Genomic DNA, 21885 nt, shown 5'->3' with positions numbered 1-21885 from the left:
GCTGGGATTACACTGGGGATGCAGGAAAGGGGACCAGACACTGAAAACAGTTTATAGGTTGTGGATGATAATCTGTACTGTGTGTGCTATTTTCTGGCCTAATATGTGTGAATTATTCTCATCAGTCAAGAGGCTGACTGTGATCATCTCAAAAATGCCTTGATGGCTGAGACTAGATCTTTGAAATTCATCAGAAGTAGTCCGGGTGAGCTGGGAAGAATTTACCAAAGGTAAAATTAGAAAAGCACAAAGGGCCAAAGCTATGGGCTATATCATTAGGTATAAAGAAACCAGCAAGTGCTCATGTTTAGGGTTCAGGGAAGCCTGGAAAATGTTGAAATGTCAGTTGAGAACAAACAGGTAATTGTTGATCATGTGGATCTTGTCAGCCTGGCAGCTGTTTAGCCTGGCCAGATATGGTTGAGCGCCTCAGCGGGTGTCCGCAGTCTACAGAATGATTGCAAGAAGCCTTATGTCCGCTAACAGGACAGAAACAGAGCATTCTCAGGCTCCAGCAGAAAGATTTCAGGAAAGGGTGATGCAGGGATTTTGGAAACATGTTGTTGGTCAGAGCTAGGAGTGGAGCACCAGAGAGGTGCTGATGTACCTGCTTGGCTGTTAGTCTTGGTTACTGTGTTCTTACACAACAAAGTGATTTCAAGTAGGAAGTGGGTAAGTAGTGTGGGCTGTCCTGATACATGCTGATGATGCAAGTTTGGTCTCACTAACAGATGATGCTTAAATGGACTCTAGAAGGAGCTTATGGTGTTTGCGTAGCTGTTACAGCTACGGAAAGGTGGCAGGAGTCATACAGTGACTCCAGCTTTTGAGGTCTCCCAGGAGATATCGATAAGGGAACTAAGAGACACAGCAGATGAGTCACAAAAAGCTCATTTCTGCCACATAAACTGCAGGGTGCTGAATCCAGCAGGGGAGATAAGTTTTGTGTGACTGTCAGCAAGTCAAGCCTCATCAGACCTCTTGCTGAAAAACTTAAAAGCGAAGAAAGCTTCGCTAAGATTTACAGTGTGACCAAGTGCGATATGTAGGTCCCTCTGCTTGGAGCACAAGAGGGGGAACTGTGGAGAAAGAGTTCTTTAATCTCATCTTGCCCAGACAGATGCATCATTAAGCAGAAGACAGGGTGCCTACCAGCCTGACCGAGACCCACACATCTTTGTACTCCGTCGTACGTTGTTGAATTGCAATGTGGCTTGTGTGGTGCACCAGGAAGATAGCTGCTGGCCCGGGCAGCATTCCCTGGTGCTAATCAAAGACCGTTTTCTTTGGGATTGATACTGCAAAGCACAGTTGGCCTGTGTGCATTTTTGTGGTGCATCATTGTTTGATGTCGTGTGTGTCGTTCTGCATGCTTGCTTTGCAGGCAAGGACAAGTCAGCACCCTGAATCTTATGCAACAGGTGTACAGCTGTCGGCAGACCTTTTCCAATTTTGCATGTGCTGGGTGCTTTTGTCTCACAGAAATTCCCATAATCTGTATTTCTGTATTCTTAACCATTGCCCACTGTACTGCCCCCATCACGCTGAAAAGGGGTAACGTTGACCCAGGTACTGTCATGCCACATTGCGTCTTATGCACACAGGGAGCACCAGATACTAAGTGGGAAATTTGGAAGCTGTTCTGGCTGTATGCAGTAGCTATGCTGGGCCCATTGAACTAAGGCAGGGCTGCAGGATCCCATGGGTCTGTGGCACCCAGACCTCTCTTTGAAGCTTATGAGATTCAGCCTGCCCCTGCCACGCTGGAGAGCAGAGCACAAATAATAAGCTCCATAGTACAGGGCTGTGCAATTTATACATCCATGTGAGTTGGAAGGCTGATGTTGAAGAGGAGGCAGGTGTACACAATACTTTTGTCAAAGTGTGGATGGAGAGGAGGAGAATGTTACATATGCCTTAGGAATACAGCTGATGTGCTTTCCTTGAGGGAAGATAGCTGTGGTATTTGGTTTTGGTACATGCAAATTGTACAATGTTTAGTTCCTCAAATTTCTTTGTAACCATCACACACACAAAGCTTAGGTATAATAGCCCAAAAATATATTTCTTGCCATGTGAGGTACGTGGTATACCATATGAGGTACTTACGTATAAGTGAACTTGCAGTGCAGATCGTCATGTCTAAACAGTTTCAGAAAGTGTCACTAGGACTGTGGGGGGTCACAGCAGCAGACCAAACTTCTAGCCTTGGCTGGGTGCCGGTGCTATCTTATCTGTGGAAAGAGCAAGGCCTCCAAGACCGGGAGTCTCAGTATGTGAAGTACCGGGCAAGTCTTGAATTTTTAGAGACTCATCGCATCTGGGTACTTTCCTGTCTTTCCCCATGTCCCCTTCACCCTGTCATAGATGGAAATGAGATGGCTTTAATATGGCCTGTTCTTTTTATGGTGGTACTCTTCAACATATTCTTGGCACTTAAAAATGCTATGTGAGTAAACAGAAATATATGCTTATTATACAGATAATGGCTTCCATAGCTTATCAGACAAAGCCTCCATACTCACCATTTTTCAGCTAACACTTCACACTTTTCTTTCATAATCTGTGCAAGCAATAATGCCATCCCTGCTACTTCTGTACATCCGACTTCATACGCGCTTGAAACAGCAATAAAGGTGAAGGCTGTGGGCACCGGCAGGATGGAGCGGACACCAGGACTTTCTTCAACTACCGAGCCAGCTGTGCCCGTGTTGGTCTTCTGGGTCAGAGCATCCTAAAGAGCTTTGCAAGGGGAGGAGACCACAGCAAAGTCCAGGAGGTAGGTCTGCAGCTCTCCTTAAGATAAACTTGCTGATGTGACAAGCTGTGACTTTGGTCACAAAGACTTTAACATGGAGGGAACTGACCTGAAAGGGGTGATTTGCAGCAGGGGCTCACAGACGAGGGTCTGCAGGCGGCTCTGTGGCTCGGTGGAGAGATGAAGGAAATGGAGAAATATTTTGAGCTGTTAACTGGAGCTTTTCTGAAGCATGGTGCAGTTTATCCTGCCTCCATGCCTAACAGGAAACTTCCACCCTCTTTCACGGTGCTATTCTGTGCCAATGTACACAAGTTCTGGCCCTTTGGGCCCAGGTTTTATGTTATGTGGTAGTTTGGGGGTAAAGGTTAACCCGCTCTCCACTGTAGTAGTATTACTTTACACTCCATATGAGTTGGAACGAAGCTGTTAAACTCTAGATTGCCCCAAATTAGAAGTAGACTGTATTTAGTGGGATTTGTGGGGTTTTTTCTTTAAATAATTAGTTGGGGGTTTTTTTGGTCTTGGTTCCTGCCTTTATGGTGCGTTGAGCCCTTGGTAGACATGGATAATCTCATCTATTAGAAGTCAGGGAATTTAAATACTCAATGTATAAGCAATCAGGCTTGAGAATTTCCGTGGCTGACTATCCCTGGGCTTTCTAAACACTTTCTTGCTTTAACAGGGCTGCAAATCCTCTGACTGGCAGGACAGAATGTACCAAGGGATTTGTTGATAGATTTTTCTTTTCAGGCCTCCACCTGAACAACTTCCATCAAAAATTGTAAGGCAGTTCAGATTAGCTGGGGATGCAGAGGAGCCAGGTTCACTTCCCTCTTGGGCTGCTGTCTTCTTGCATGACCCTGCAGAAGTCACTTGCCTCTTTCCCTGGCTGGGGAGCAGAGACACAGACTTTCTTTGCCTCGGCATATCTCTGGGATGTGGACATGCAAGAATTAATATTAGATATTTTAGTGCAATTATGGGGATTGCTGACGTACTGGAGGAAAATAGAAAAGAGCATCCAGCCTTTTCTAAAGAACACACAGAGAATTGGGACTGAGTGGCAGAAAGAGAAGCAAAACAACTTACTGTCAGCGCAACAGGTTGTGTTAGGAAACACAGATCTGTGTGTCCCATGTGATGAAGAGTCCTCAGGCTTATCATTGGGAAAAAATCATATGTGATACCCATAACTGCCAAATCTTTGCTGAACCTGTGTTTCCCATGTAGGTGGTGAGAAGCTGTCTTTCATCTTCCGGAAGCACAAAACAGGCAGTAGTAAACTGTAGATTTTTGTTGTTTTTCTTTGGGGCACTGTATTGTTTTAAGTCTTCAGGGTCTTAAAATTGACAGGCTTATTGTTTAATTAGACTTGGATCTAAAAGTAATGGCATATTTTTCCACATCTTGCAATTAAAGGACCATGAGACAGCATATAAGTAATTCTAGTTAGTTAGCTCTTTAGCTGACCTTTATTTAGAGGAAATCTATGTACTAGATTCAGGTAGGCCAAAACAAGGGGTTGAGTTGTGTGGAATGAGGCTGGTCATGGGCACCACTATGTTAGAGGGGCATAAGCTGAGGCTCTAGCGCAGGGAGAGTGTGTGGAAAACAAGGCAAACTCAATATAATCAGCTGATCTAGACTTAATGGCAGTGTAAGGTATCCTACAGAAGCTCTGTGATCCCTACCTACAGAATCCCTACCAATACCTCTGCAATCCCTATCAACAGATAATTTTGCAATGTGAATAATCAGCTAGCAGAAGTAAACGCTAGCATGTGAATAAAATTAACTTTCCTACCTAGCAGCATTGAGTAATCAAGTAGAGTTAAGAGCTTAATTCAAACTGAGAGTTTAAAAAAAATAAATATTGCTTAGCAAAGCATGTCATTACTTTTCTCCTTCCTCAGCTGCCCAGGAATATCTTCCCCTCTACCTTCCCCAGAGACCCATCAAATGACTTGATTTGTATAGAGTAGAGGGGAAACCAGAAGGAGCTAACTGCGTCTGTCTGCCTGCAGAGCTGGTTGTGCAAACAACTCGACCAAGCCTGATTTGCTGCCTGAGCAGGTGTGTATTAAGCAAACAGATACTTTATCAGGGAGGTCTCCCAAAGTGTTTTTGCCTGGAGGAGAGGGAATTGTTCCCGTAGTTCCTGCTATTATATGTTAATGGTGTTGGTTGCTGAAATACACTGACCTGGTTTCCAAGGAAAGGTATAGACCAGGGGTCCTCAAACTACAGCCCACAGGCCGGATACAGCCCCCCAGGGTCCTCAATCCGGCCCCCGGTATTTACAGACCCACCACCACCACCCACCCACCCCTCCGGGGGTTGGGGGGGGGAACCAAGCAGCCGCAGATGACTGCCTGCCACTGCATCCGCGCACCGGCCCCCTGGTTAAACAGTTTGAGGACCCCTGGTCTAGACACTGGTTTTGCCTCAGATGCCTCTGAGGAATGGGAGGGTAACAAGTCAGAGAAAGCACCTGTTTTGCTGCTCTGTTTGAGGTTGGTGGGTTTTTTGGTGGTATTATTGCTAATGCTACCTACATGAAAGCACTTACCCTCCTTGATCCCTCTGTCCATTCTCCTCTTTCATCATTTCCCAGCCTCTGTTCTGCTGCTCCTATTCTTCTCAGCACCCATTCCCTTTTTATTTTTTTCACCTGAGTGTTAAGCAAGGAGCCTGCTGTGTGTTGGCAGAAGGGCTTCTGCATGTGAGAGAGAACAACATAGTGGGATAGGAGCACTCCTGCTCCCTTGTGTCTGCTCTCTCTGTTTCCTCTCCTTCCACAGACTTGCATTCAGGCTTGGCCTTTTCACTTAACTCTTGCTCTGTGGCAAGCACAAAAGGTTGCCCCATGACAGCATTCATAGTGAGTACTTTAGATTCTGTATTTCAGATCCACCAAGAAGAGAGCGTTGCCTACTCACAGCCTGAATTTTCCAAGAATTCCTATTCTGGTAGCAGACATGTCTTGCCACTCCACACTCTCTGTTAACCACTCCCAAGCTGATGTGACAAGTGAAGGTGGTTTCCCCCACCTGGCTGGCTGGCATGACACCAGAAATAATTTGTGGCATTTGTAGTCATGGGCTTCTGTGATGGATAATGCTGAGTAGAAAAGAAGTAGTATAAATTCTATAAGGCTACATGTTAAGGGAGCTCTTGGCTTTTGTTTTTCTGTAGCTCAGTATGGTTGGTAGTTGATCTTGGACTTTTGCTTACCTACTGGACAGGTCCTTCAGGAAGGACTGGCAGAGTGCTCCTCAGGGAAGTAGTGATGCATTGGTTGTTGCAGGCAGAAATGAGCTTCCTTAGGTAGCCCTGCCTGTGTGTCCCACTGCTGAACCTGTTGCTTTCATGCTGTCTGGAGTGCCTTTCCCTCTCCATGGGGCCAGCCTGCTCTGAGCAGAGATTCTTCCAGCCTCCCTGGACAAAGGCCAAGCTTCAAAGCAGGATTTTCATCCTTCTGCCTGCTGGGAGGCTTCTGGTGCATCTTGGCCCCACCAGGCTCTGGCCTTACTGTGGTGGACCCAGGTGGTTCATGACAGCTCTACCCAGTGGGCAGCATCCAGGGAGCTGGTGGGCGCTGTAGGCCCACCTGGCAGTTTCTGTCTTTAATGACTGTGGTGCTTCTGGTTTATGGAGCACAGGCTATGCCAGAAAAGACACGATGAGGAAAAGGAACAAAGTGCTGGGGAGTTGCAAAATTCCTTGTAGTCTCAAAGTGGTTGATGAGCTGTTAATAAATCAGTGTGATCTGAATACAGACAAACTGGGAACACCTCTGCAGTGCATAGGAAAGGTTGGAAGAAGACCACAGAGTTTTAATGAGGCCAATGACACATTTGCCCTTTTTGGACCAATTAAAGCAAATTCTTATTGGGGTACTTTTTGGTTACAAATAGTCCCTGTCAAAAGTAGCTTGTCTGAGCCTTCACTGTTTTTCATGGTTGAGTTTGCCCCATGGGAGTTTTTGTTAGGTGGGGAGGAGAAAAGAGTGGATGTTAAAATGTAAATACCCACAGATCTTTGACTTCTGAGTAAAAGAAAAATTACCTTGCATAATGCAGCTGTTGCTTTAAAGGAACAGCTTTTAGGAAACTGCTTTATTCCCAAGAAGGCTATTTTCAATAGACCTAGATGAGTCACTTATGAAATAGGAGGAGAAGCTTCTGGAAGGGCTGGATCTGCTTCTTCAGTGCTGGGGGGAGTCTGCTATCTTTTTTGCCACAAGACAGTCAGTTTTTATATTTTCTGATTTGTACTGCTGATACAGGGATGCAAGAGGTTCTTGACTGTGTGGATGCGTGCAGAGCAAGAGGAACGTGAGAGTTTGTAATTTGTTCCGCTGAGAGTGAAGGGAGCTTGCGATGTGCAAGAATGACATTGGCATCACTGAGCTGCATAGTCTGGGAGGTGCTGTTGTTCCGGGTACATGGGGTTTATGGAAACAGCAGAAATGTTAGCATGGGGAGCAGCAGTAAAGCCCTGGGCTCTCTCAGGAACCAGAGCTCTCCATATGTAAATCATTAGGGTCTTAGTAAAGTGGAAACACTCCTTCAGAAGAAGCAGCGTGAGCCCGAAGCCTGCCAGTTTCTCTGTGCTGCTGAAGGGAACTTGTCTTTTTCTGGGTTGCTCAAATCTCTCTAACCCTTTGTAGAAGGGCAGCCTCAAAGAGGGCTGAAGCTGCTGTATATCCGCCATACCCTGGTGGGTGTAAGCCACTGGAGGTCAGCCAGAGTGGGAGCTTGGTTCTTGGGGCTGTCTCAGGCTTGTGCTGACCGGAGCATCTTCCAAGCTGCCTTTTATCCATCACTCCTGAGTACTGCTCTGGGGTGGAGGGGTTGCTGAGCTGTTACTGGCAGAGGATCAGGGTCAGGTGCAATGCTGCTATCCCCAGAACACTTTACACCAGGGGTGCACCAAGGCTGTGCTGTTGGAAGCAGAGCAGGCAGAGGTTGCAGTGCTGGTGCAAAAGCTGGGTTCTTGTCCTGGTTCCAGTTTGTTGGGCAGTGACTTTCCTAGGGGTGCCTCATCCAGCCCATCCTGCAGCCTGTGCTCTGGGATGAATTAATGGTCCTTTGCAGTGCCTTATATCTTTCAACCAGCTGTGGATGGACCTCAGATGCTTAGACAAACACTGGGGCAAGATGAGCCTCATATGCGTGTCCAGAATACAGAACAGGTTCTCTACTGGTTTTATTCAAGGCCAAATTCAGAAGCACTCTGGGTAATTTAACCACATGGAGTTCTTCTCCCTGGCGTAAAATGTTTCTCAATGTTGTGGGACAACCTCAAACAGTCCAGTGGAAATGTCCCTGCCCATGGAGGGGAGGTTGGACTAGATGACCTTTAACAGTCCTTTCCAACCCAAACCAGTCTACGATTCTATGAGATAATGCATGATGGAGTGGTGCTTTAAACATGCTTTTACTTTGAAGGAATGGATGTACACCGTGTGAAAACATGTTAAAATGTTATTCCCAAGAAGTTGATTTGTGTGCTCACAGGAAGCTCTTCAGACCAGAAATTTGGACCACCACATCTCATAATGTACAGACTCAGCTGGTTAATAACTGACTGTTCTGTTCCTCCTCCAACATACAGCATCAGCAGCTTCCGTTTTTCTTTCAAGGGAGGTGGGCACAACTTCTCCCCTCTCCTCTTTGTGTATGTGTGGTCTATTTTCCTCCAGGGAAGAGGTGTTGGGTCAGTAGGAGGTATCCTATGCTACTGCAGATATGCAATTCGCCAGCTGAACTGTGACGATTTATTTGTCTGCATAGCACTGTGAAGATGCAACAGTTTAAAAGGTCTGCTTTTGCAGTGATATGGTAAATCCAGTGAAACTTTGGGTAGGTGCACTCAGAGCTAATTTAATCATAGAATCGAATCATAGAATGGTTTGGTTGGAAGGGACCTTACAGATAATCTAGTTCTGCCCCCCCCCCCCCCCCCCCCCCCCCATGGGCAGGGACACCTTCCACTAGATCAGGTTGCTGAAAGCCCCGTCCAGCCTGACCTTGGACACTTCTGGAGTGTGTGTGTCCCCAGCCTTTCTGGGCAACCTGTTCCAGTGCCTCACCACTCTCACAGTAAAGAATTTCTTCCTAATACCTAATCTAAATCTACCCTTTTTCCGTTTAAAACCATTGCCCCTTGTCCTGTTGCAACAGACCCTACTAAAAAGTCTGTTCCTATCTTTCTTACGAGCCCCTTTTAAATATTGAAAGGCCACTATGAGGTCTTCCTGGAGCCTTCTCTTCTCCAGGCTGAACAACGACAACTGTCTCTGCCTGCCCTCATAGAAGAGGCATCCCTCTGATCATCTTCATGGCCTTCCTCTGGACTTTTTCCAAAAGGACCATGTCCAGAGCTGAACACAATGCGCCAGGTGGGATATCACCAGAGCGGAGTAGAGGGGCAGAATCACCTCCCTTGTTCTGCTGGCCATGCTGCTTTTGATGCAGCCCAGGATTTGGTTGGCTTTCTGGGCTGCAAGCCCACATTGTTGGGCCTTTTTGCTCACCAGCATGCCCAAATACATCTCCTCAGCGCTGCTCTCAATCTGTTCTCTACCCAGCCTGTATTGATACTGGGACTTGCCCCAACCCAGGTGCAGAACCTTGTATTTGGCCTTGTTGAATTTCATGAGGTTCACACGGGCCTCCCTCTCAAGCCTGTCAAGGTCCCTCTGGATGTCCCCCCTTCCCTCCAGCATGTCAACAGCACCACTCAGCTTGGTGTCTTTGGCAAACTTGCTGAGGGTGCACTCGATTCCACTGTCTGTCACCAACAAAGCTGTTGAGCAGCACTGGTCCCACTATGGACCTGTGAGGAACAGCACGCATCACTGGTCTCCACTTGGATGTTGAGCCGTTGACCACAACTCTTTGATTGCGGCCATCCACCTTACCCACTGAGTAATCCACCCACTAAATCCATGTCTCTTCATGTCTCTTTAAATCTAGCTTACACTGATTGGTGCTGTTTCCACAGCATCCTAGATGTACGATATAATGGAGCTATAAATAATACAAATTAAATAATATAGGAGAGTTACAATTCATTCACTTGCAATGACCTTGCTACCTCTTTGATAGTGCATAGTGGCCTCAGCCAGTGTGTGTAGATCAGAATGCAACAAAAATTACACTGTTTCAGGTGAAACTGCAGAAGAGCTTTTTAGGCAGGCAGGTCATCACTCCCTCTTGGGCTCTGCTTTGGAGGCCAGGATTGCCATTTGCTACTTCTTACAAATTTTTACAGAAGATAATGTTTATATTATGAGAAATGCAAATGAAGAAGCAAACTGCTCTAATCCAGCTTAATTTTGACAAACCACAGAAGCTAAACTGCAAAACAAGCCAAAACATGGATTGCTGCCATCTCTGATACTTTGTTCCTGTTCAAAACTGAATCTCTTTTAGAACTTTTTTTAGTTCAGTTTAAGTGAAAAAATCCTGAAATAGGAAATGTTTCTTTTGAATTTGAAAGAACTGTTGAAAGACAATGCACATGTTTTTTGTGAGTGCCAGTGAAATGCAAAAGCACCTGTTCGTTCACATGGCTAACTGAGCGGGGCGGGGGATGTTCAGGGGTTTCTGGACAGGTTGCATCTGGTGTTATCAGCACAGCTGACCCTTGCTTAATCCTTCTCAGGGATTGCCTTTTAAATTTCAGTATCTCAGAAGGCATACTAGATCCTTGCTGTCAATCAGAAGAGCTGCAATTAATGCCTGTGGTTTGTGAGTGGAAGATTTTAGCTGGACCGCTCCCCAGCCACCATGCTGTGCTCCCACCTGAAGCTTGAGTGGGGAGAGGATTTCTTCCTCTGCTCAACAGCTTCACCCGTTTTCATTTCGTCATTGAGTTCTGGGCGGTGTGTGTGGCCTTATGAATAAAGAAAACTTCGACACAGCAATCTTTGCAGCTGAGGGCGTGATCTTTGAGTGGCTAAGTCAGTGCTTGGGGGATAGATGCTTTGCTTTTGTCCATCTTCTCTGAATGCCAGTGGCAGTTGTGAAGGGAGAGCCACTGCCCAGATTTTTATAACCTTTTTTTGTGTATTGCATTACGGTGCTAGCAACCAGCAGATTTCTCCAATGGAAATCTTCAAATGAATTGCCGTGGATTAAACTTTGATGTGACAAATTGATAATGTGTCTGTTAATCAGACTGATACAAATGTGGGTGTTTGTTCTTGACCAACACGGAGAGGGTAGAATCTGGGAGGTTTAACAAAAGTGTGGTGCAGAGAGAAAAGAGGATTACCCTGGGAGCCAGGGTTCATGAAAGGCTTGTATAACTTGGGGAGAATCTGGACAAAGTCCTGTGCCTGGTCAAGACCCGGGGCACCTGCCTTCCTTGAGTGCTTGGCCATGCAAACTCACCCCCATTCTTGTCTGCAGGAGTCAGGGTGACTCCTGGAGGGATGGGCTGAGGAAAGGCAGGCATGGAAGAAAATCACCAGCTAGTGGCTGTGCCCTCGTACAGAATCCTGTCCTGTCTCCCTCTCGGCACCCAAAAGAAGAGTCCCAGAGGCCAGGCTGCACCGGGGTTGACGTGGAGAGCAGAGTGGGTGGACTTGGGGTGCTGCAGGTGTTGTTTCCTTCTGATAGAGGCACCCAGTCGGATAGATGCGTGATGTGCGGCAGTCTTTGCTCGTGACAGATCCAGACTAGCCTTGCCCCAAAGGCATGCTTAGTGAGGTCCACAGGCTAAGTGCCTGGTGGTGTGTAGAAATGTTATAAGTTAGTTGAGCTAGAATTAAATTGTTTTAATACTTTTTTTTTTCCCCATCCCAAAAGAATCCTAAAAGCAGGCTTTAATTTACCCTCAATTAGCCTTTCCTTTGGTTTCCCCTTGCAAGCATTTAACATTTCAAGCAGTTACAGTCTCCCAGCAGAAATTCAACATTTCTGTGTTGTTATAGCAATCTGTATTGTAAAAGCTGAGAGAAGTAGCCACTGGTTCAGTTTGCTTCTCTGGCACTTAACTTTTGCCTCTCTACCGTGTTTCAGTATGAACTTGGGTGATTTACCCAAGCAGGCTGCCTATGGATGGTGTACAGGTGCAAATGCTGCTTTTCATATTTGTGATGTGCCCACTGTAGGGGTTTGCACACTTCTGGGTACTCTGCAGTTTCATGGGCTGTTAATTTATGTTTACAGATTGCTGGAAGAAGATCCAGTAGTTTGCTACTACTAATCCTAAACGATTGTTTTTAGGAAGGTAAACTTCCGCACATCTGGCTGACAGCAGCTGGAAGGGACTGTTAAGGCAACAGGTCTTTACAGATATTACCCTGTGATCAGACTGTACTTTGCTTCCCTAAACCTTTGCTGTGTTACCCAGGATATATATGTATGAATGTCTATAGACAAATATGTGTTATTTCTTCTGTTCTCATTTCTGTGTTCTCTCTCTCTTCCCCAGTTGCTGTAAGTCAATAGTAACTGAGGTCTAATTCTAGTGTATGTCCTTATGTGTATTTTCTAGCATGTTGTTGCCTTCAACTTGGCCTTCCTTCCCAGTGCTTCCTTTAGCTGGCCATAGCTCGATTCATAACTTTTGGTACACAGAGGGGAAAGCTTATCCTCTGGTTTTATGGATTTTATAGGTGAGTGTTGTGCGAGCTCCAGGAGAGCTGCAGAATTCTTCTACAGCCTCCCGAAAGATGGGACATGTGCACTGGATTGAGGCACAGAGGAAGGAGTGGAGCTCCACCGCCTGCTAGAATAGTGCTGTGTATTTTCTGGTCCTTCTGCAAGCCCAGCCTCCTTGTCTTAGGCAGATACAGACAGCTGAGCCTGGCTGGAGAGTGCCTTGGAAGGGAGGACTGAGAGTTTCAATTTGAGAGCGGCATGGCTTAGTCTTTGCCCAGTCCTCCTGGGAGCGTTTATTTTGCTGACTAAGGCCAACACAGCATTCAGCAAGTGGAATGACTTGATATTCCAGATCAAAAAACTTGGTCTGAACTTTTTCAAGAGGGTGTGAAGTTCTTCCACCACCTTGTTCCTCCTTTTGTGTCATTGACCAGCTTGTGCATTTGCAGAAAGCAAATTATTTTAAGTCTTTGAAGGTGTAAAGCTGCCCCAAACAGTTTCTTAAAGGGAGAAAAATAAAAAAAAAGGCAGTGAAATACACCAGTGGAAAACCCGTCCATTTTCTGGGTGGGATACAAATATTGCTGTCATGGATCTAACTACCAATCCCTCTTCTGGTCCAGCAGTAGATAAAAGCAGATGCAGAGAACAGAGTGATGGTCACAAGAAACATTTTTATTGGTAAAAAATTCCTGTCAGAAGTCTTGGCAGCTGGTAATTGCCTGATGTCATGGTTCCAGGGAATTTAGCTTTCCATCCGTATTTATGTATTGGCAACAGTAACTGTGGAAACTCTCAACAGCCAGCTGATTGCCTAATTCCTTCTTGAATCCTGCTGAGCTCATGGTCTTTAATGTGCTTTGTGACAGGCTATAGTTACATGTTGTGTAAGAACACATTTTGTTACACAATGCAAATGTGTTTCCCTTTGACTTGTTGGATGTCTGTTTTCTTTGAACATCCCTTGCTTTAGAGGTGCACAGGATAAATAAAAACCCATTCACCTTCTCTCATTCAGCACTTTGCATGCCAGCCAGTAAGTGCCTTTACCAGGTTAGATGCTGTGTATGTGTGTATATAGACCAGCTGTGTGATACCTGTTTGTCTCAAGATAAGATCAGTCTCCATTAATTTCCTCAGGAGTCTTCTTGCATGTAGAAGAGAACATGCAAACATTTTACAAAATAAGGCAAGACGGCAATGCCAAGCCCCCTTCCCACTATAAAATCTTTGTGTAAAAGATGGAATGCTGGTCCTGCATATAGTATGGTAGCAACTGAGAAAGCAAGATAACCAGAGGCAGCGTCTTGTCAGTGCTACCCCAGATAGGTGCTTCAGGTAGCTCTAGGTGCCTGTTCCTATCTGACACGTGTCATTTGTTCCCTCCTGCTCTGGAGAAGACTGTGTGTACAGTACACTGTGATGTCTGAGTAGGGCTTTGTGTGCTGCATGTGGTAAGAAATAGGGGTTTTGCACTTGAATGAAAACCTGATGAGATTTGTGGTGCCCCTTCTGTCCCGAGGGGTTTCATTCCCTGGTCTTGTACTGTTCCTCATGAAATTCTGGTCTTCTACAGAAACTAACTTCATCCTGGTTAGAAGCAAATGTTTCATGCTTAAAGAACAAAGCCATTGCCCTTGTACTGCTATGCCAAGCCTGGCTGTGAAGTGTAATGGTGGTAACAACAAGGGAGTATGAATTTCATGTGATAAGGATGGCACAGGAGGGTCAACGGGATATTGGTGGTGGTGAACTGCACTGCTGGAGAGATGTTGGAGTGCTTCCGAGTGGTTGGGGACACATATGGCCTGATACTATCTGGACCACTGTTGAGATGGTGACATAGTGTGTTTTGTAATAAAGAATAAAACCAACCCCCCCATGCAAACAGATGGGGCTAATTGCTGGCTCCTGATGCTCTCATGTGACCAGATGCTAGCCAGGATCAGGGGGAGGTCCTCCATAAACAAGGGAGTCAGTGGAGGAGCTGAAATTTCTCACCAGTGCACCTTAATTCCTTCTTCCACAGAGGATTTGAACCATGTCGCCACAGTCTTCTGGATTTCTGACCTCTTTACATGGGACACTAGCATCTAGTGCTTGGCAGTGCCAAAAACCATAGGAATGTTCAGCGAGCTGACTGTGGATCCTTTGCTCATCAGCTGCAAAGAGGGAGCCCTCAGGACTCTCCAAGTGATTTCTTGCACATTGCGGTCTAACTCTGGACCACACCGGGCTCTGGTGATCTAGATTGGTACCTTCAGTCAGAGAAGTGTGATGCGATGGTGTTTTTGTTGGTTTGCCTAGAAACAGCATGTTTGGCACTGCGTGTGTCCAGGGCTACCATAGATAGAGGAGAGGGGGTTTGGAGCAGTGGAGAATATGCTTATTTTCCCCCTCCTTTTTCTTTGTCCAGGCCGCCTTTTTAAAGGAAGTAGAGAGCAAGTGAAGTTTCACTCCCTGGATGAGGTGATCCTTGTTCAGCCTGGAATGGTAGCGATCATCCTTGGTAGCCAAGGAGACCACTGGTCAGAGTCACAGGGCGGGCTTCACAGAGACATCACACCACACAGAGAGGTCTTCTCCCTCCAAAGAAAAACAGGGCAGGTTAGCAGTGTTCCCCTCCACAGGGCTTCCATCACATGGCTGGAAACCTGACTTTGGTTAGGAGCAGCTTTTAAGAGCAACTTTTCTCCAGGAACACAGAAGGAAATAGGTAAAGGGGAGAGCTGAGACATTGAGCTGGGATTAGTTTGGAGAACGAATGAAGGAAAGCGCCTGCTGGGATCTTTTGCTTCATGAAGAGATAGATCTGTTTTTTCCCTTTGTTAGCATACCTGGAGGCTGTTTGTAAAACCTGCAGGGAGCTGCTGAGCTCTGGCTTCTACAAAATAGGTATGTGTTGGCTTACCCTGCTCCCTTCCACAGTCTATGCCTGGCATGCCCAGGAGAAACAAGGAGGTGGCATTTCCTTCTTTCTGTTGCCCCCAGAAAGGAAATATAAAGGAGAAAGATGTGTAGGGAAAGAGAAAGTCAGGGAGAACAGATTCATGAAGCAGCTGTACCTCAACAGGCTGTATTTTAACTGAAGCTACAGCTTGTAAGACCTGACAGTGGTGGGAATGCTAAAGATGCCTAAATTAATCTTCCAGTAAGTGTTGCATGCACACCTCAATACTTGCTTTTACATGCATACGTGGGATCTGCAGACATCTGAGCCACTTCTAGTGACCCCACCATTTTATTCACTCCAAAGCATTCCGGAGCTGCTGCCTCTCGAAAGAAAATATTGGAAACTGTTAAATTTAGAGACAAAGCAGAACTTAGTTTTAGATAAGTAGAGCTAAGTTTAATGCTGCACCTGGATGTGGACTCTGGTCTAATTTTAATTCAAGGCTAGCAACAACGCTGCTTGCACTTAGCTGGTTAATCAAAGCTGTATATAGCTTTTCTTGTGGTCATACCTCAGTTGTTAAATTGCTACACAGGAATGTTATTAAATACCCTGCTGCATAAAAAGTGGCCATGTGTGTGTTTTTGGAGTCACATCTGAGGTTGTGTCACACAGCAGAGAACAGCATGGATGTGCTATTGCTCACTACTACCCCTCCTGCCTTCAGAAGGTTACATTATATACTCAGTCCAGTGAATGGAAGTGCTGTGTCTTCATCCATCTCTTTCTTCAGGGCAGGTTTGCAGTATTTTCCAGAAGGAATCTTGACACAGGTAGGACTTTGGGCTTGTCAGACCCTGTTGGGAGAGGACAGGAAGGAAATTAATTTCCCCTTGGACATCTTCATGGGCCAGCCCCAGTGTTACAGACAACGAGGATGGTCTGACTGAATTCTTAAGCTTTCAGTTTAATGCTTCTTTTTAACAAGAACACTAGTATCTACTGTTAAGCACACATTCTTTGCAGACTCACAAGAGATCCCCTTGCTGCTCCCATTGAATCCCTGGAGTTACTTGGGAAAATAAACAATCCTTCTTACTCACTTAGAAAACAGTCATGTTTCTACCAGTGCAGGGGTTACTGTACTTCAATTTGTGACTCATAAGAAATTAAAAAAAGGTTTGGAAAATAAACAGTGGGAGTCTTGTTCCAACACTCTTATTTAGCTGGAAATGATCTGAACTCCAAGTTGGTTTATTGCCTTCAGTCAGCTATTTCTGGGGAATAAAATCTTTGCCTATTATTGTGGTCAAATCTGTTTCTGAATTAATATGATGATTAAGGAGAAACTGCAGATTTCCAGTGCCCTGTCCTGCTAAGGTGGTGTTTATACTGTGGACAGACCAGTGTGCACATGTCTTTGTTAGAAGCTTGATTGTCTCTGATGCTTAGTTCCTGATTTAAAATACCATCGTGTCTTTGTTTTCTTGCAGAATGAAGAGACACAAGTGTCCCTACAAATGTCCATCACGAAGGAAGATCTTGATCCTGTGTGTTACGGGGTGGCTGATTGCACTGCTGAAGCTTCTCCATGTCGAAAGACACTTTTTTCCCTCTAAGGGCATTTATTTGGTTGAGCACTTCTTGAGCACTTCTTCTTACGTTACAAACAGGTATTCCCACCTTAGAAATGAGATCCAGTATGAGATTAATTGTTCATCTATATATGAACAAGATCCCCATGAAATTGGCAAGAGTTTAGAGATAAGAAGAAAAGAGATAATTGATTTAGCTGATGAAGATGTCGTAGCAATGACAAGTGCTTGCCATGTGTATCGTTCACTTAGGAAATACCACCTTAAACCTGTTTCTCCTGAGGAGGAGAATTTTCCAATTGCCTATTCTTTGGTTGTTCACAAAGATGCAGTAATGGTAGAAAGACTTATACATTCACTGTACAGTCATCAAAATATTTACTGCATCCATTATGACCAAAAAGCAGCAAAAAGTTTCAAATCTGCTGTGAACAATCTGGCTAAATGTTTCCCCAATATTTTCATTGCGTCAAAATTGGAGACAGTGGACTATGCACATATTTCACGTCTGCAAGCAGATTTCAATTGTTTGTCTGATTTGATGGACTCCTCAGTTCCCTGGAAGTACGTTATTAATTTGTGTGGCCAAGATTTTCCTCTGAGGTCAAATTTTGAATTGGTCGCTGAACTGAAGAAACTCGGTGGAGGAAACATGCTGGAAACTATAAAGCCAAGCAGCAGCAAAAGAGAACGATTTACTTATCACTATGAACTTATGAAAGTGCCTTATGAATACATGCAGATGCCTGTAAAAACCAACATTTCCAAGAATCCGCCACCTCATGATATTGAGGTATTTGTAGGCAGTGCCTATTTTGTTCTAAGCCGAGCATTTATTCAATATACCCTTGAAAGCTCTCTTGCAAAAGATTTTTTTGAGTGGTCAAGGGATACATACTCTCCAGATGAACATTTCTGGGCCACTCTTGTACGTGTTCCTGGAGTCCCTGGGGAAGTTCCAAGGTCAGCCCAGGACATAACAGACCTACAAAGCAAAACTCGTCTGGTGAAATGGAATTACCTTGAAGACCATTTGTATCCTCCCTGCACTGGTACCCACCTTCGCAGTGTCTGCATCTATGGGGCCGCAGAGTTAAGATGGCTTCTGAATTACGGGCACTGGTTCGCCAACAAGTTTGACTCCAAAGTAGACCCTGTCCTGGTAAAATGCTTGGCAGAAAAACTGGCAGAACAACAGAGAGAGTGGGTATATTTGTCCTCTGATAAATACTTTCTGCACATAAATCCTGTGAATGCCTTGCTATAGCAGCACTGTATTCCCTGTTGTCAGTACTATGTACTGTTAAGCACAGTGCCTGCAGTTCCTCTGCCTTGACCTGCTGCAGGATGTTGGCAAGCGAAACATACATTCTGCATGAAGCTCAGGGGCCTGGAGAGCCAGGTGCCTGGCCATTTATTTATGAAAAGTCTTGCCTTTCCTATTAACTGTTTTGTAACTTGCCATAATAATCCTGTAATTGTTCTTCAGAGTGATTCTGTGAGGGTAAGGTTTGCTTTTGGAGGCTCTGCTGGTGTCTGTCCCAATGGAGTACTTTAGAAATGTGTTTTACATCAAGTGTGTTTGCGTCTTTCCTAAGAAACTCCAACGCCTGTCCCCTTTTCCTTCACTTTTGTTTTTCTTAAAGGTATGAAACAAAGACCTCTGTATCTGCTACCTCAGGAAAACTGGAAGTGCCCAGCTCACAGACAAAACCAAGAGATCCGCATGACACCAAATGAGCCATGTGGCCTCACCTGAAGTCCCAAACTGCCTGTCTGTGGGAGCTAACAAAGACCTTTGCAATGTGACTATGACTGGATGATACAAGGGAAAGATCCTTAGATACCATATTGTCTGTAGCATCGTTCTCTTCTCCCAGCTCATTTGTCCATTACTTTTCCTTCTGTGAAGCGTGTGCTCAGGTGCTGTGCCCTGCCTATGAAATCAGTGGTTGTTGATTGAAGCAGAATTAGGTGGTGTTATCCTCTGAAGGCAGTATACAAGCATGCCCTACAGGCAGTCTCTGCAGCCCCTTACAGTAGACATCCATGCCAAAAGAGGTTGATCTTCATTTCTCCCTCTGCCTGTAGAAATATCTTCCTCTGTGTGTGTACTGGGTTTGCATGGTAGAGTTTTGGTAGTGGGGGGGCTTCTGTGAGAAGTTACTAGAAGCTTTCCCCATGTCCAATGGAGCCAGTGCCAAGGCTGAGGCCATCAGCAGTGGTGGTGGTGCCTCTGGGATAGCATATTAAGAAGGGGGGGGGCGGGGAGGGCAGGGTGAAATCTGTGCCAGCATAAGAGAAGAGTGAGGCTGTGTGAGAGCAACAACCCTGCAGACCCCCAGGCCAGTGCAGAGGGAGGGCAGGAGGTGCTCCAGGCATCAGAGCAGAGAGATTCCCCTGCAGCCCGTGGTGAAGACCATGGTGGGGCAGCCTGTGCCCCTGCAGCCCATGGAGGTTAGCGGTGGAGCAGATATCCACCTGCAGCCTGTGGAGGACTCCATGCCGCAGCAGGTGGTTTCCTAAAGGAGATGGTGACCCCAGGGGAAGCCCGTGCTGGGGCAGGTTTGCTGGCAGGACCTGTGGACACTGGAGCAGTCTGATCCTGAAGGGTGGCACATCACAGAAGCGTTGCACGCTGGAGCAGTGTGTGAAGAACTGTAGCCTGTGAAGAGGAATCATGCTGGAGTTTATGGAGAACTGTCTCCTGTGGGAGGGACCCCAAGCTGGAACAGGGGAATAGTTTGAGGAGGAGGGAGCGGCAGAGACGGCGTGTGATGAACTGGCCGCAACCCCCATTTCCCAACCTTCTGTACTGCTCTGGGGGAGGAGGCAGAGAAATTGGGAATTAAGTTAAGCCTGGGAAGAAGGAAGGGGTAGGGGGAAAGTGTTGTGGGTTTTTTCTGATTTGATCAGCAATGAATTAAACCAATTTCCCCAAGTCAAGTCTGTTTTACCTGTGATGGCAATTGCTGAGTGGTCTCTCCCTGTCCTTATCTTGAACACAGAGCCTTTCGTTATATTTTCTCTCCCCTGTCCAGCTGAGGACAGGAGTGATAGCGTGGCTTTGGTGGGCACCTGGTGTCTAGCCAGGATCAACCCACAGGCACTCTGAAATCCCAATCCTCTTGAGACAGTATGTCTACACACTGTAGGTAACAAGTGCTATTTCTAATTAGCGTTCCTCAGTGTGATGCTACGATGAAATGCAAAACATGTGAAGTCAAGTGGTAATCGTAAGAACAGCCATATTGAACAAATGAAGACCTTGTGTAGAAGTGTCTTTGTGTGCAAGTCTTGTTGCCTTGTGCCACCATGATCCCAGGCTGATGGGGGCCTGAGCAAGCCTTGGTTGAGCTGCAGAGCATCTGTTCTCTGACAGCCTCTGCTTCCCATGGCCGTGCCAGGCCTCCTTGGTAGCGAAGCAGCTCAGGGGCCTCCTCGCAGCTGGGTCCCCATGCTGCAGCATGAGAGAAGTTTGTTAATCCAGGGGTCTGCAGAAACTCCTGCAACTCAGGAACACCTCTTGGCATTTTGGGGGTTTGTCTGGGATGTTGCTGTGCCACAAGTTCAGTTTCGGTGATTCCAGTGGACCCTGGGATCTAGCTTGCTCCACGCCACTGTCCTCTTTCTACCCATCTGGCTTTTATTAAGGGGCCTCTTCCCACAAGTGACTTGGGGATATCTTGTCTTATTGATCCACAAATGGTTGCAATAACGACCATGTCTCATACCCATGACCAATTTTGGGTTTTTATTTGAGTTGAAAGAATGAAGTAATTTTTTGGTCTCAGTTTTTGTTTATAAATGTACTCATGGTCAAGTCATCTGTGGCTTGAGATTGGGTTTGAGAGTCAGGAATCATGGGCCTTTTTCCCCATTTGTAACACTGATTTCTTATGAGACCACATCTAAGTTTTCTGTTCCAGCTGTTCTAGCTGTAAAATGGGAACAATTATGTTCTATTACCTTGCTAAACACTTCAAAACCTATGGGTGTTGCGGGTGGGTTGCACAGTACTACTTGCTTATTAAGCTATTTATGGAGTCTGTGGATGCACAGGTCAAGTACTGCTTTGATGTACTGATTCTGAAATAAATGAAGCTTATTTTTAAAGTGTGTGTCGCTTACTTGAGTGACTTCCCATGTCTGCCCAGGGCTGTCCTGACTTGATGCAATTTATAGATACTTTGTAGAAAATGAAATATTGACAGTATTTACAGATTCATGCATCAGTACTTGTATATAGAGAGTTCCCCTGTGGACAAAAGGTTGATAAAGAGGATGTTAGGATCCCAAAGGGCCAAGCCACTGCCTTCTGCGCACATAAGTTGATGTGTAATGATACATTTAAAATTTTTTCTTTACTTAAACTGGCTTTATGTATGTATATACACACATCCCCATTTGTGTTTGAGTGGTTTGCTCTACCATAAATTTATAAAAATAATCCCCCAGCACATTTAACTTAACAAGTAAATGATTTTGAACAACATGCAGCTTTGTGGTACTTTAACTGAATTGGATGGAATGATGCCTGTAATTAGTTTGAAATAAGGCAGCTCATGCTTCTCTAGATAGTGAAGAAGTGGATGCAGATATGGCACAGTGTGAGGCAACATCACCACTACAGCTGTATGCTTGCTAGCTAGGGAAGTAAAATTTCTACAGGCACAGTTGCAACTTTATGAAGTGCTGATTTTCTAATGAATAATAGATATTTCTGTTTTTTGGAGGTGACTTTAAAGGCTATTCAAGCTTGTAGAAAGGCAGTTCTCAAAAAATATAGGATCACTCAGTGTGAAAGATCATCTAGCCTAGCCCACCCTCCTGCTCACAACAGGTTTGACACTAGATTTGGGCTGGGTTTCTTTCTGCTCGGCCGGCAGTCAAGCACCATGCAGCCGCTTGCTCACCTCCTGCCACCAAGAGGGATGGGAAGGAGGATCAGAAAGGAATGTAAAACTCAAGGGTTGAGATAAGAATGATTTAATGGGTAAAGCAAAAGCTGCGCAT

General features: G+C 45.5%; 1 protein-coding gene across 3 annotated transcripts; it reads left to right on the top strand.

Annotated features, from left to right (window-relative positions):
- The first annotated feature begins 6 nt into the window (after positions 1-6).
- On the top strand, positions 7-19042 carry GCNT4 (glucosaminyl (N-acetyl) transferase 4). Of its 3 annotated transcripts, XM_037373112.1 has the most exons (5): positions 7-2324; positions 2573-2779; positions 4675-4834; positions 16768-18072; positions 18516-19042. In XM_037373112.1, exons 4-5 carry the CDS (start codon positions 16769-16771, stop codon positions 18607-18609), a joined length of 1398 nt encoding a protein of 465 aa, XP_037229009.1. In that variant the 5' UTR covers positions 7-2324; positions 2573-2779; positions 4675-4834; position 16768; the 3' UTR covers positions 18610-19042. The 3 variants fall into 3 exon arrangements, with proteins under 3 accessions (XP_037229009.1, XP_037229010.1, XP_037229011.1); XM_037373113.1 differs by lacking the exon at positions 4675-4834 and having other exon boundaries at positions 7-2779; XM_037373114.1 differs by lacking the exon at positions 18516-19042 and having other exon boundaries at positions 7-2779; positions 16768-18445.
- The last annotated feature ends 2843 nt before the right edge of the window (positions 19043-21885 follow it).

This window comes from Falco rusticolus, chromosome Z (genome assembly GCF_015220075.1).
Source record: "Falco rusticolus isolate bFalRus1 chromosome Z, bFalRus1.pri, whole genome shotgun sequence".
In the NCBI taxonomy this organism is placed as follows: domain Eukaryota; kingdom Metazoa; phylum Chordata; class Aves; order Falconiformes; family Falconidae; genus Falco; species Falco rusticolus.
This window is presented reverse-complemented; position numbering and strand designations above follow the sequence as displayed.